The sequence below is a fragment of the Quercus robur genome, chromosome 10, assembly GCF_932294415.1.
Source record: "Quercus robur chromosome 10, dhQueRobu3.1, whole genome shotgun sequence".
NCBI classification, from domain to species: Eukaryota; Viridiplantae; Streptophyta; class Magnoliopsida; order Fagales; family Fagaceae; genus Quercus; species Quercus robur.
In genome coordinates, this window is record NC_065543.1 from 10,292,520 (window position 1) to 10,307,557 (window position 15,038).

At 35.8% G+C, this 15,038-nt stretch overlaps 1 protein-coding gene across 1 annotated transcript; it reads left to right on the forward strand.

Annotated features, from left to right (window-relative positions):
• Positions 1–12,403: 12,403 nt before the first annotated feature.
• LOC126703219 (thaumatin-like protein 1) lies at positions 12,404–13,493 on the forward strand. The gene is made up of 2 exons (XM_050402174.1): positions 12,404–12,549; positions 12,752–13,493. Exons 1-2 carry the CDS (start codon positions 12,498–12,500, stop codon positions 13,426–13,428), a joined length of 729 nt encoding a protein of 242 aa, XP_050258131.1. The 5' UTR covers positions 12,404–12,497; the 3' UTR covers positions 13,429–13,493.
• The last annotated feature ends 1,545 nt before the right edge of the window (positions 13,494–15,038 follow it).

Below are 15,038 nucleotides of genomic sequence, written 5' to 3' on the forward strand. Positions count from 1 at the left end.
CATCTGTAAAACCTTTTGGAGTCAAAAATGACAGGCCAAATTTTGGCATTAATCACTCTTTATTTTTTACTAAAAGAATCAATCACTTAATACATGCTTAGCAACTACATGCTAAAATAAGGAGAAGCTGTTATCTTACTTCCACTGAAACAATACAAACTATGAGTTTTTATTTAATTTAATATCCGTTTTGATAATGGTTCTTGCTATTTACATGTGTCATTCATGGCTATCCACTGTTGCTATTTACATGACCAATAAGAGAGATGGGAATTTCTTAAATAGTTTGCCTTGTATAAAATGGCTTGTGTATTGGAGGGGTCGTGATAATTACAAAAATGAGTGTCTAGCTGGGAGCTAAGCTGCCTATATATATCCATGTTAATTCCATTGCAGTTTCAAAAAGAGGCAAACAACCAGTGACTTTCACCTTTTCATTTACACTTGGAATTTTTTCCAAGAATGCATAATTTGGGTATCAAAAATGGAACAACATTTGTTACCTTGTTTCCATTTCTTGTGTCTGCAATAATTAGTTACATAAATATCATGTTTGAGGACTCTCTTGTAGGTGAGAAGTGAGATTTTTTTTTGAGAAGCGAGATTGCTTAATTAATAATACTTTTCTCAATAGCGTATATATATAATAGAAAATTATTGTAAGATAGCATCAAGAATTATAGCACAATCTTCGAGAAATAAATAAAAATCCATCCGTATATATTATAAAGAGTAATGCTAATGAGTGCCCTAAGAGCACTGGTTAAGAATCCATTTAGGAAAGTTTTGACATCATTTTTATGGGAAATGAAAAAAGCTGTCAAAACATTTTTTTTTTCTTTTCCCTTAAAAACTTTCTTTAACTGAATTCTTAACCAGTGCCCTAAGGACACTCGTTTTGCTCATCCAAAAAATAAAACCAAAGTGTTTAACACTTTTTTTTTTTTTTTTTTTTTTTTTTGCTTTTTATAAAATTGAAGCATTTAACCTTTTTTTTTTTTTTTTAATCTTATGAGAGTTTTCCATATAAGCTCTGGACTCCTCACGAATTTCCACAGTATAGTTAATTTATAGTAATTTCTTTTGAATTTAATTTATCTATTTAATGTTAACGGAACAATCCAACTATATGCGAACGATGGTCTTGGAACCCCTAAAATGAATACTCCAAACTCCCAACACCCATACGCAAATAAATCCTACTTGAATAATACAATACAATTGATTCCCAAATTCAATTTAATTCAATTCATCTCTCTCTCTCTCTCACAAATTCAATTCAATTCCTTCTTCTTCTTTTTTTCTTTTTTTTTTTTCAATTCATGAAGTCTCTATTGAAAGCCAAAAACAGGGATTAAAATAAAATAAAATAAAATATTTAAAAAATTAACAGTTTAATTGAGTCTAAAATTTTGTTTGGTCTCCAAAAAAAAAAAAGTTTTTAGTTGAGGTGTGACTTAACAACAATTTCGAGTAAGGGGGGCAAAATATTCTAAATAAGCATCTATTAAGTATTAGCAAATATGGACTGCTATGCGGTATTCGAATTTTTTTAAAAAAAAAAATTCATTTATGAGTTAAAATATTGGATGAAATGTGGTGTTTTGGTTGATTTGTGATGTTTGCTTTGATCTAAAGGAGGGGACCAAGTTTTATTTTCCTTAGGCCCGATACAAATTAAGCCCTTATATATCTATATATAAAAAATAAAAATTATGCAACTCAGGGCACCAAAACCCCCGTGGGCCTTAATGTGGCTCCGTCCTTGTGGCCAGCTAGGACCTTTTTTTAAAAAAAAAAAAAAAACGGAGAGTACCAATCAAAACAAACCTCTAACTAATGGAAAAAATCAAAATGACTCAAAATTTTAGAGGTTTGATTTGCAATTTACTTCCTCAATCTGCCATGTGGGCTAGTTCGTCCAATTAAATCATGTAGTGTGGACCATGTAATTAAATAACCAACAAAATCACGAAAACAAATGAAATAAACCTCTAAAACAAAATAATTGAACTAACTTTTTCTTTTCTTCAATATTTCATTGTTCTTCTCCAAAGTTTCTGCTCAAGTTCAATAACATCTCTTTCTCTCTCTAAATCACATTACTTTTTGGTGATGAAGCTAATTATTTGTGCTTTGTGAAACCAGTGACTTCCATTTGATATAACTTTAATGACTACACGAGTTCCCAATACTGACTATGATGAAAGCAAGAATTTCCAACATCGCCATAGTTTCAAATCAAAAGGCAAGAAAGTTGGGACTTAGACCAAATGCTCTCTCAAATCCTACTTTGACATAGTTACGGTAAGCGAGCGGACGATTATCGCAACGGTAGCACATGCATGTATCATGAGGTTTTCGTGTCAGCCACGTACTCAGTCAATGGGTCACGGCAGTTCAAGGTAGCGATGGATATCTGGGTTTTTATAATTTGATAGGCCAGGGAAATAGACGTTTCTACACTACACACAAAAAAAAAAAAAAAACAAAAAAAAAAAAAAAAAAAAAGAAGTTCTATAGCCACGTTTTTAAAATGTGGCTATAGGTCAAAAAATCTTGGCTATAGGATAATTTGGCCTATAGCCACGTTTTTTTAGGCCGCGTTTTCAAATGTGACCTAAGACCTGTGTGTTTTGTAGTGTTCTAACATTAAGCGGGTGAATATAAATTTTGAAAAATTAAGAGTTAGAATCAAAATTACCCTAATTTTAGGAGTGTGATTTGCAATTTACTCTTTTGAAATTTTTGAAACCTCATATTCCAAATTACTTATACAAATATTAACAAAAATTATAACAAATTACCAAATTTAATTACTATCACATTGAAATATCATTTTATTTTATCCATTTTTTTAATTCAAGTGGTGTGTATATACTGAGAAATAATTGGAGGGATATTTCCATAGTCTGGCCAAACATTATCACTACCACAAAAGACTTTATTTCTCACAAATTGGGGTTTCCCAATAGTAAAAGGAAATTAATACTAACAAGTAATTGACAAAGACAACTGCCCACAAAATCAGAAAAAAGAAAAACATGGAAACAACATATTGCCTGAAATTAAATTAAATTTCTGAAACCAAATCTCTAGGCTTAACTTCTAGAGTTAAATTTGGATCCCCATCATAAAAGAAAATTAAAAATTAAAAGCTAAAAACTAAAAGGTATGTATCAAACTATCACAAAAGAAATAAAAACACTAAAAGTTAGAGATAAAATTACAATAAATTGCTTCATGAAAAATCAATCCATGGCCAAAACCTTCTAATTATGTTGTGGTTGTCACTGGCTGCACCGAGATAGGCTCATCTTGGCCAAATTTAACCTTCTAATAGTACTCATTATTCATTAATTTGTAAGCACGAGCAACCTTAGCTCTACTACTACCGCTACTACTTCCAACCTCATAATAATTGTTATTATTGGGTATGCCCGTAGTACTGTTGTTATTATTATTATTACACCACTTCCTTTTCTTATTCTCAAGTAATTGTATCCTATTTTTCATAACACAAAGCTTAGTCTTCAACGAATTCAACCTCATCTCAAACAACTTCTCATCATCTGTATCATAAAGCCAACCATACTCCCACGCTAACAAAACCCTCTCAAACTCTTCTACCTTGTTTCTTTCCTCATGTTCCTCTGATTCATCAACATCCTCCTCATCATCTTCTTCTTCTTCATCATCTTCTTCTTCTTCTTCTTCTTCATCTTCTTCTTTTTCTTCCTTGTTATTGTTCTTTTCTTTGTTCACAAAAGGATATTTCTTATGAATTCCACTGTGTTCTTTGTACTTGTTGAGTAATTCCACCACGTCATCTCGACTTTCAGGCCACGTGTCGACATTACCATCAGGCCCATAGGAAATCACACAGACTGGGATATTGCACAATTGAGAAAGTTCATTGGCTTTCTTCATCACAGTCGGGTTTCTCTTCTTGTATGATGTTTCTCTGGCCCTTTGATCATCGTTTTGCAGTTCATGTTGTTCTTGTTCAGCCTCCATTGAATCACTGTTTTGCGGTTCGTGTTGTTCTTGTTCAGCCTCCATTGAATCAGCACTAACTAGAACTAGAAGAAAAACTAGAACTAGAATATTGAAAAGAAAAAACTAGAACTAGACGATTGACGTTGAATATTGAGAAGCTTTACTATTAAATACTTTGAGAATCAATAGTATTGTTGGTAAGTAATTTGTGGTTTTTCTTCTCTTAATATATACTATAATATATATATAGTAGCCAATGAGATTAATCCTAATCCCGCTTTAACTGTGTTCACCGACTCGCAATTGAAATAGAATCCCGACTCTGCATTTACGTTCTAACCGACTTACTCTTTTTTTTTTTTTTTTTTTTTTTTTGATGGGAAGACATATCTGCTCTTATTAATCAGAATTTGAGACGTTTACATCCTGAGAACAAGCAGCCTCAATGAGGCTGGGAGTTTCCTCCAACCAAACTTGAAAGTCACCAATCTGTTTCGCAAATTGCGCTAAAATATGGGCAGGCCTATTGCCTTGCCTTTTTACATGAGAGAAACTGAAAAAACTGAAATAATGAACTAAAAATAAAATACTAGAAATAATGGTTTCAATGGAAGATGGAGGTTCTGATGTGCCTAAGAGAGACCTGTAGAGAAGCAGAGAATCCGTCTCAAAAGTCACCTCTCTGAAACCCATTTCCCAAGCAAAAATAGCTGCTGCCTCCATAGTCCTTGCTTCGGCCTCCAATGCTGCCAAGGGCGCTGGGAATCTTCTGCTCATAGCTGCCATGACTCTGCCTTCTGAGTCCCTCACCAACATGCCCATACCTGATGCTTTCAGCCCTATGAACACGGCTCCATCTAAATTCAACTTGTACTTATGACTTTCGGGTGGGTGCCATTTGATTGCTTCAGAGGGATTAATGGGGCTTACCACCTCATTTGTAGATCGGTACTCCTCAACCAGCGCCATAGCACTATGGACAATTGCTCTACCCGGTTTTCTTGTGCCATCCTCAAGGCATTCCTGTTTTTCCAGATTTCCCAACACACAGTCACGGTTTTCTCCAACAAAGTGGAGTTTGTGGGCCTTTGCCTAATAATCTGCCATATCACATCAATGAAGTTCCACCTTTTCTCGATTTGGAAAGGAAAGACTAGTTTACAATTGCTCCATACCTTAGCAACCTTATCACAAAACCAGAATAAGTGGCTGTAGTTTTCTGGCTCCTTTCCACAGGTCTCACAAAGATCATCAACTATGACGTGTCTCCTTTTCAGATTTTCTTTGGTTGGTAGGATGCCTCAGCAGGCTTCCAAGCAAAGCTTCTGATTTTGTTTGGAGTCTTCATACCCCATATGGACCTCCATATTTGTTTCATCACTGTTCCATCAGAGCTCTCCCCTTCACTGCCGTTATCAAGTCCCTCCATCAGACTTTTATGGGCGCTTCTAACTGTAAATTTGCCCTTTGGATTGACATCCCATATGCATCGATCTGGAGGTAGATGCATGCTCAAAGGTATTCCAAGTACCAAATCTGCCTCCTCCGCTCCTAACACCTGTCTGACCAGTTGCTCATTCCATTCTTTTTTCTCCAAATCAATGAGTGCACTAACTTTAGCATCATTAGGCAGGATGTGGTTCGTGGGAGACAAGACTTTTTGAGAGGCTAGTGAAGGTAACCATTTGTCCGACCATAAGAGGATGCTTTCCCCATTCCCTACACGCCATTTCATACCCTTCTTCACAACTTCCTGGGTTGTCATGATACTCCTCCAAGCATAGGATGGGTTTCGGCCTAGTGAGGCTTGGACAAAATTGCATTCCGAAAAATACTTTGCCTTAAAAAACCCTATAGAACAGAGAGTCGGGATGGGTTTGTAACTGCCAACCTTGTTAGGCTAGGAGGGCTTTATTAAAAGTTTTGAGGTCGCGAAAACCCATCCCCCCTTTTTCCTTAGGAAGGCACATCTTGTCTCAACTCAACCAAACCATCTTTCTCTCCTCTTTTTTCTGCCCCCACCAGAATTGACTCACCATGCTTGTAAGCTCATCACATATGGAGTTGGGTATTTTAAAACAGCTTATTGTAAAGGTTGGCACCGCTTAAGCAACTGCTTTTATAAGGACCTCCTTTCCAGCGAGTGAGAGAAGCTTCTCCTTCCAACCAGCCAATTTTTTCGCCACCTTCTCCTTTAATTGGGCAAAGGAGTTGGTTTTTGATCTACCTATTAGGGAAGGAAGTCTAAGGTAAGTCTCGTGCTGTTTGATCACCTGTGCCCCAAACAAAGTCTTGATAGCTTCCTACACCCCTTTGTCCATGTTCCGGCTGAAGTACAGAGAGGTTTTTTGCTTATTTAGCTGCTGCCCCAATGAATCCTCATATGCTTTTAGGATTCTCATAATTTCAACACTTTCTTCATGGGTGGCTCGGCCAAAGATAAGGCTGTCATCGGCAAAAAATAAATGGGAAAGCTTTGGTCCACTTCTACTTGTCAAAATCCCTCTTAACCTTTGATTTTGGACAGCTTAGTGGAACATGGCAGAAAGTCCTTCCACACAAAATAGGAAGAGATACGGCGATAGTGGGTCTCCTTAGCGAAGACCTCTTGAAGGGGTGATGTGACCTTGTGGAATGCCATTGATGCAGACAGAATAAGTGACAGAACTAACACATTGCATGATGAGTGCTACCCACCTTTCTGAGAAGTCCAATTTAAGCATGATTTGTTGAAGACATCTCCATTCAACCCGATCATATACTTTGCTCATGTCTAACCTGAGTGCCATCTCCCCTATCTTCCCCTTCCTTTTCTGATTGATGTGGTGCATGGTTTCTGACGCAACCGGGACATTATCAATGATTAGCCACTCTGCCACAAACGCACTCTGATTTTCACAAACTAGTTTTGGCAAAAACTGCTTGAGTCTGCTTGTAATGGTCTTAGATGCAATCTTGTAGGCCATGTTACAAAGACTAATGGGGCGAAATCTGTCACTGGTTTTGGATCTTTCACTTTTGGGATCAGCACTATATGTGTCTCATTGAAGTTTTGAGGAATTAAGCCACAATTCAAAAAATCCAATACAGATTTAGAGACAATAGAGCTTACCGTGGGCCAGTAGTACTGGTAGAAAATTGCAAGCATTCCATCTGGGCCGGGTGCTGTGGTTGGGAACATTTGCTTCAATGCTCTCTCTACCTCACTGACTTGGAATTCCCTCAGCAGTGAGCTATTCATTAGGCCTGTGACTTTGCAGTGGATAGCATTGAGAAGCTCCTCACTCACCACCGGGTTTGAGGTAGTGAAAAGAGAATCAAAGTACTCCACAAATATCTTACCTATTACTTCCCATCCTCCTGCCATTCTCCATTTGAGTCCTGGATTCTATCAATGGTGTTTCGTTGAAACCTGTTGGATGCTTTAATATGAAAAAAGGAGGTGTTTTTATCACCTGACTTTAGCCAATTAATCCAAGACCGTTGGTGCCACATGAGTTCCTCTAAGTCTAGCATTTTGTTTAGCTCTCTCCGAGTGCAATGGATTTCCTCCAATATTAATGGGCTACCCTTCTGACATTCTAACATCTCCAATTTTGTCTGCAATGAAGCTATTTTTTTCCCCACGTGGCCAAAGCAACTTTTGTTCCAAGAACTTAATGAGAGATGACATTCTTCAAGGCAATGATAAAGGGGTGAACCTAAATCTCTACACATACCTTTGAGCCAAGCAGAGGTTACAACATCAGCACATGACTCCTCTTTAAGCCACATCGTCTCAAAGCGGAAGGGCTTAGGACCACGTTTTCTCTAAGACGTTGACAGGCTGTCTTTTAGCAAGAGCATACAATGATCTGAAGAGGAGTTGGCTTTGTGATATAGACGCCTCTTTGGGAATCTAGCTGCCTAATCTGAGGAAACCAATGCTCTATCCAGGCGCTCCCTCACCCATCCTTTGTTTCCTAGGCGCCTACTCCAAGTAAAATCCTGACCAATGTAGCCTAAATCACGCAACTGACATGAATTTATCACCTCACAAAAGTTAGCCATTTGCTGCACTAGCCGCTTGCTTCCACCTTCTTTCTCACCACTGTGCATTAGTTCATTGAAATCTCCAGCACACACCCACGGCAAACTGTTGATACTAAATAAACTTTTAAGCGATACCCATGACTTTTCCCTTCTACTAATGTCCGAGTTGCCATAGAAACCCGTGAATCTCCAGTTCTGAGACCCATCATTTTGGTTGATGATCGCATCAATGTGGCTCTTCGAAAAAGATTGGACCGAAACAGACAATTCTTTCTTCCATAATAGCGCTAGACCCCCACTCCTCCGTATGCTAGACACCACCAAACCTTGGGATCTCTTCAAACCTTCCTTAATTGAATCAAACTCTGCAACAACAAGTTTAGTTTCCATTAAAAAAATTAAAATGGGATCTTCAGAAGACACTACCTCCTCAAGGGCTCGAACTGTGTGGCGGTTCCCAAGCCCCCGACAGTTCCAGACTAATGCACTCATTGCTCCCGGCGGGGTTGCTTAGCAACCTCCGCCGCTCCCAAGTGTTTTGCCATCAACTGACCCATAGTCGACGTACTCTATCGATCCTATGCATGGCAGATTATGTACAAATAAGAAAATATTCGAATTTTCAAATTTTCATTGAACTATTCATTAAAACAGGGATTGAAATAATTTTTTTTTTAAATCAACAATTTAATTGAGTCTGAAACTTTGTTTGGTCTAAAAAAAAAATTTAGTTGATGTGTCACTTAACAACAATTTCATTCCCCCTCCAAAAGAAAAAAAAAATCGATTAAAAGGGCCAAAATATTAAAAAAAATTCATAAAAATCCAAATAAGCATTTATTTTGTATTAGTAAATTTGATTTGTTATGTGGTGTTTGGTTTGATTTTTTTTTTTTTTTTGGTCATCTTTGAGTTAAAATATGGGTTGATATGTGATATTTGAGTTAATTTGTGATGTTTGGTTTGATTTGAGGAGAGGGGCCAAGTTTTATTTTTCTTGAGTCCAATTTGAATTAGGCCCGAATCTACAGAGAAAAAAAAAAAAAAAAAATTATGCAACTCAAGGGCCTAGGGTCCTAATGTAGCTCCGTCTTTGCCGCTAGCTAGATTTTTTTTTTTTTAATGGAGAGTACCAATCAAAACGAGCCACTAAGTTCTAACTAATTGAGCAAATCAAAATTAAATTATGAAATGTTAAAGGGGCAAAATCAAAATGGCTCCAAACTTTAGAGTTGTGATTTACTATTTACTCCCTAAACCTGCCACATGGGCTAGTACATCCAATTAAATCATGTAGCATGAACCATGTGATTAAATAACCAATAAAATTTTAAAACAAACGAAATAAATTTCTAAAATAAAATAATTTAACTAACTTTTTCTTTTCTTAAATATTTCATTGTTCTTCTCCAAAGCTTCTAGTCAAGTTCAACAAAAATCTCTCTCTCTCTCTCTCTCTCTCTCTCTCTCTTTACTTGTTGGTAATGCAACTAATTATTGGTACTTTGTGAAATCAACAAGTTCCATTTGAGCTGACTTTAATGACCGCACAAGTTTCTAGCACTGACTATGATGAAAGCAAGAATTTCCAACACCAGCATGGTTTAAAACCAAATGATTTTTTTCCCTCTCTTATAACTAGTATAAATATATTTAGGCAAAAATCTAAAAATGACTTTCTAACTTTCAGTGTTTTTCATTTCAGTCCTTTAACTTTTAATTTTGTCATTTTAATCCTCAAACTTTCAATTGCTATCAATTTGATACTCCATTAGACCTCAGTTATCTGTTGTCGTTAATTTAACTAAAACGACGTCGTTTTGACTCTTTTATTATTTTTTTTAATAAATTTCAGAATTAAAAGAAAATAAAAAACTGTTTTTTTTTTTTAAAAGGAAAAAGAAAAACATTTAGGGGTTTGAGACGTTCCAGCGTACGGTCACGTGACAAGCCAGTAGTACTTCCACAAGGTCTTCAAGGCGTACACCAAGCTCTAGAAGTACCAGCAGGATCACCGGTCAGAGCTCGTCGATTCCGGTCTCCATCGCTGGGAAATCGGCGAGATCACCAGCCGTATCGGCCAGTTCTACTTCGACTAGTACATGCTGACCAACAAGGCCAGGTATCATTGGGAACCCAAATTGCATAAACCTAGTCATCATCAAAGTCCAAGTAACCGCATTCTTCTCAAGCATTTTCTCAAACACCTTATTGCTAAATCCACATCACCACCACCCTTCACAAACATATCAATCAACGCACACCCAACACACACATCAGACTCAAAATATCCACTTTTTATAACAAACCCAAAAATCATTTTCCCAATAGGAACATTTTCCACATTCGAACACGCCTGAATCACTGCGGAAAAGCAATACTCATTTGGGCAGAGCCCATTTTCAAGCATTTCAAGAAACGTGACAATGGATTCAGTTCCCATATCATTATTTGCAAAACAAGAAACCATAGCAGTCCATGAAACCAAGTCTCTCAAATCCCCCATATCATCAAAAATGGATTTTGCTTTAGCCTAATCCCCACTTTTTAAGTACAAGCTGATGAGAGAATTGAGAACAAGAGAGTTGAGGTGGAGTTGGGAGTGAGTCAAGTAGTGGGTGTGAAGACGCCTCCCCTTAGTTCCCCTAAATGTTTTTTTTTTTTTTTTTAATAACAAATTTTTTATTTTCTTTTAATTCCAAAACAAAAAAAAAAAAAAAAATTGGTATTTCCTACCCAATAAAATAGTGACTCCTATTTCAAAAAAGCATCAGACTACTCCAATAAATTAATCACAATCTTTTATTGGAAGAGTCTGATGTGATTTTTTGAAACATGTGTCATTCATTTATTGGATAGAAAATACAAAAACAGATATTGAGTTAATATTACCGAAACATGGTATGCTTTCTCGGCATGTGAAGTATTTAAATTAAGGCCCCATTCGGTTAAAGATTTCTAGCAATATTGTTTAAATATTATGAAAATACGTATGAATAAAAAGTATTGTAAAAATATATGTAAGTGTATTTAAACACCCCTATCCAACGGCCCTAAGCCTCTCGAATTCAGCACCAATGCCCATCTATATTGGCAACAGAATCTTAAGGCCCAAATTAAATAATTTATCCAATCAAGGCCCACAAAAATTAGCAACAATCGGTGAAGATTTATACAGTTGGTTCATGACTGAAGATTTATAAGCTCGAATTGTGGATTATAAAAATAAATAATAATAAAAAGGAGAATAAAGAGAATGATATATTGAAATTGACCAAAATCAATAACAACTTGAACTTCACACCAACAATTTGTTTTCTTTTTAGGATGGGACACAAAAACCAGCACTTCAATACTCAAATCATCCAATGTTTAAAGTCAAAATAACACTTCATTCCAAACATACAAGGTTATAAAAAGTGCAATATAAATTTATAAACAAAAGTAATTTAGTAAATTGAACTTAAATATAATTTCATTTAAAGTTTTATTTATTATGTGTTGTCACCAAAAGATAAATAGTAATAATTATTCCATTACAACTTCTTGTATTTCTTGTAACACTAATTTCTAATACACTATTTGTAAATATCATTACATTATATCAAATGTGTCATTAGTGTTTTTAATAAAAATATTTAATATTCAAATATCCCTCTCTCAACCAAGAGCCTTGTAGTTTAATTGGCACATTTCAATATACAAAGTACTTTAGAGTCTAGGGAACTAGGAAGGAATTTCAAGTTGTGGAGTTAGCAACATATTGTAACTATAAAAAAAAAAAAAAAAAACTCTCTCTCATTGTAATTTGTTGAATTATATATATAAAAAGCTATTATTGACCATATCAAAGGAGACATTATATTTCTTATGGCCTTAGTGTAAGGGGGCAAATTGCCAAAATTGCCAAATTCTTGACTATTTAATGTACGATATATCTTGGCATGGGTCTTCTCAAAAAAAATTCTTGGCATGGGAAATGCTACTCATACCCATATATGATTGGAAAATAGGCCAAGTAAATGCGTGTATGATTTATAGGATTGGATAAATTTAGTGTCTCCTCAAGATCCAAAAAAGGTACATTTATCTCTTCAAATCCCATGCCCGTGGCCAAGCTGTATTGGCATAAATTATGAATAGTAGATATAATAGTGGCGTGTCCTCGTCATAATCATCCATTATGACTGGCTATTTAGAATATATATGGAGAGTAAGTATGAAAATGGTAAAATTGCAGAATTAATCTCATCCACTCCAGAATTTACCAGCTTGATTACCTAATCAGCCAAAATCAAATGAGAAGAAATCTTTTTTTTTTTTTTTTTTTAAGAAAAAAATGAATAGAAATCTAAACAAGATTTGCTACTTCTTTTTGTCATGCGATCAGGGCCTATATAATCTTAGTTCCCTCATTTTAAATCTTGCATTCACAAAACACAAAAATTATTATAAAATCAAATCAAATGGAAATCCAAGCACTTCTAGGCCTTAGCTTGGCATTCCTCTTCTTTTCTGGTCAAAATTCTCATCTCCTTTCTCTCTTTCTCTTTGAGTTTTCTTTTTTCTATTTATTTATGCTCATTCACTTTTTCTTTGTGAAATATTATTGTATTCTTTTTCGAACACCCTCTTCTTATAAGCTAGTTTTCAAAAGTAAGTTCTATCAAGGAGTTTGTAACAATAAAGATTATTTAATACTCTTTACTTATATGTGTAGGGGCTCACTCAGTGACAATCACATTAACAAACAAGTGCTCCTACACAGTATGGCCAGGAACCCTAACTGGTGGTGGAGGGGCGCAATTATCATCAACCGGTTTTGAGCTAGACACCGGAGCTTCAACAACCCTTGATGTTCCCGCTACATGGTCGGGCCGAATTTTTGGTCGAACTCAATGCTCCACTGATAGTACCGGCAAGTTCTCTTGTTTAACAGCCGACTGTGCCTCTGGCCAGGTTGCATGCAATGGCGCAGGTGCCATCCCACCAGCATCACTCGTAGAATTCACTTTATCCGGCTCTGGAGGAAATGATTTCTATGATGTTAGCCTTGTAGACGGGTTCAACTTGCCTTTATCAATAACCCCACAAGGCGCAGCCAGTTGCCAAAGCACGAGCTGCCCGGGGAATGTAAACAGTGTATGCCCATCGGAGCTAGCCGTGAAAGGACCTGATGGCAGCGTGATTGCTTGCAAGAGTGCATGTTTGGCTTTGAATCAGCCACAATACTGTTGCACTGGCGCTTTTGGTACCCCGGCTACATGTCCACCTACCAACTATTCCATGATTTTCAAGAACCAGTGCCCTCAGGCTTATAGTTATGCCTATGATGATAAAACTAGCACATTTACGTGCCCTACTGGAGCTAATTATCTTATTACATTCTGTCCTTAAGCTGGAAGCAAAGGGATAATTCCTTGTACACTAATTGACAAGAAATAAAATCATGATTTTTTTTTTTTTGGTAATAAAATGAGTAATACTATGGACACAACCTGAGATGATCACAGTATTGGCTAATAATGGATTGTTTAAACGTGTTGAAGTACTTCACTCATCTTTGAAAACAGGATATGGTTTAAATCCTGATATTAAAGGCTTTAACATTCTTCAAAATTTTGATTAGCTTCAACCGTACTGATTTGCAATGGAATGTTTCTACCTGATGAAAGAAGTTGGATGTGAATTGAACCAGACAAGTCATCCTTTTAAATAATAACTGGCTTAGAACCAAATGGAGAAACAAAATTTTCAGCTATGGTAAGGCAAGACGCTCAAATGTATTATGGTGAATATCTCAAGTTTGTTGAGGAGGAAGAGATTGTGGTGAGCAATAATTGACTTTGTAGGATAAAGTGTACGGTTATGTCCTGTAAAGAGGATGGGCTAAAATCACACTTTTTTACATGAAGGAAAAGTATTACCTACATCTATGGCAAAACCAACTTTTGTTAAATTACCAATTCTTCAAATGTTTAAATTATTAGAAAATAATGAATTATAGTCACTTAACCATAATTTTAACACTCTTCCTAAGCTCAAACTCTTTTTTAATAGGTGAGGCCTAACACGTGCAATTTTTAACATTTTAAATGGAAGTTAGAACAAAGACAAGAATAAATGACCAATTATTTCAAAAGTTTAAGTTATTAGAAAATTGTGAACTTAATCACTTAAACATAATTCTAACTGCTCTCATCTATAAAACCTTTTGGAGAGGAATTGAAGTTTCACAAAAAGGACAGGCCAGATTGGCATTAATCACTCTTTATTTTTTACTAAGAGAATCAATCACTTAATACATGCTTAACAACTATATGCTAGAATAAGGAGAAGCTGTTATCTTACTTCCATTGAAACAATACAAACTATGAGTGATTTATTTAATATCCATTTTGATAATGGTTCTTGCTATTTACATGTGCCATTTATGGCTATACCCAATTGTCATGACCAATAAGAGAGATTGGAATTTCTTAAATAGTTTGCCTTGTATGGAATGGCTTGTGTATTGGAGGTTGTGATAATTACAAAAATGAGTGTTTAGCTAGGAGCTTATGTCACACCCCAAACCCCAAAGAGTCCAAAGCATGAGAAAGACGTCTCAAGTACCTATAGATTTTTCCTTTTTGACAATCCAATCCACATAAATCATATCAAGTACCAATATTAAGGATTATCATAATAATTCCATTGAATATAATCTCAAAGTAAGTCAGAACTCTAAGTAATAATTACAAGGACCATTGGTCACAAAAAGAATAGAAGTCTGAATAAATAATTACATATCATCAGCCTATCCCATTAGTGGGAATAATGTCACAACCACTATAATATACAAAAGAATAAATCAAGTCTATTCTAAGATGTACATCATCTAATATCTCCATTACAAAAGTCAGCCTCCATCAACAGTTAGTCTAACTACTGCTAGCCACCAAAAAGCTGTCTCAAAACGATAGTTGCCTACTCTGAAAAAGTTTGTAAAATAATGGAATGAGACA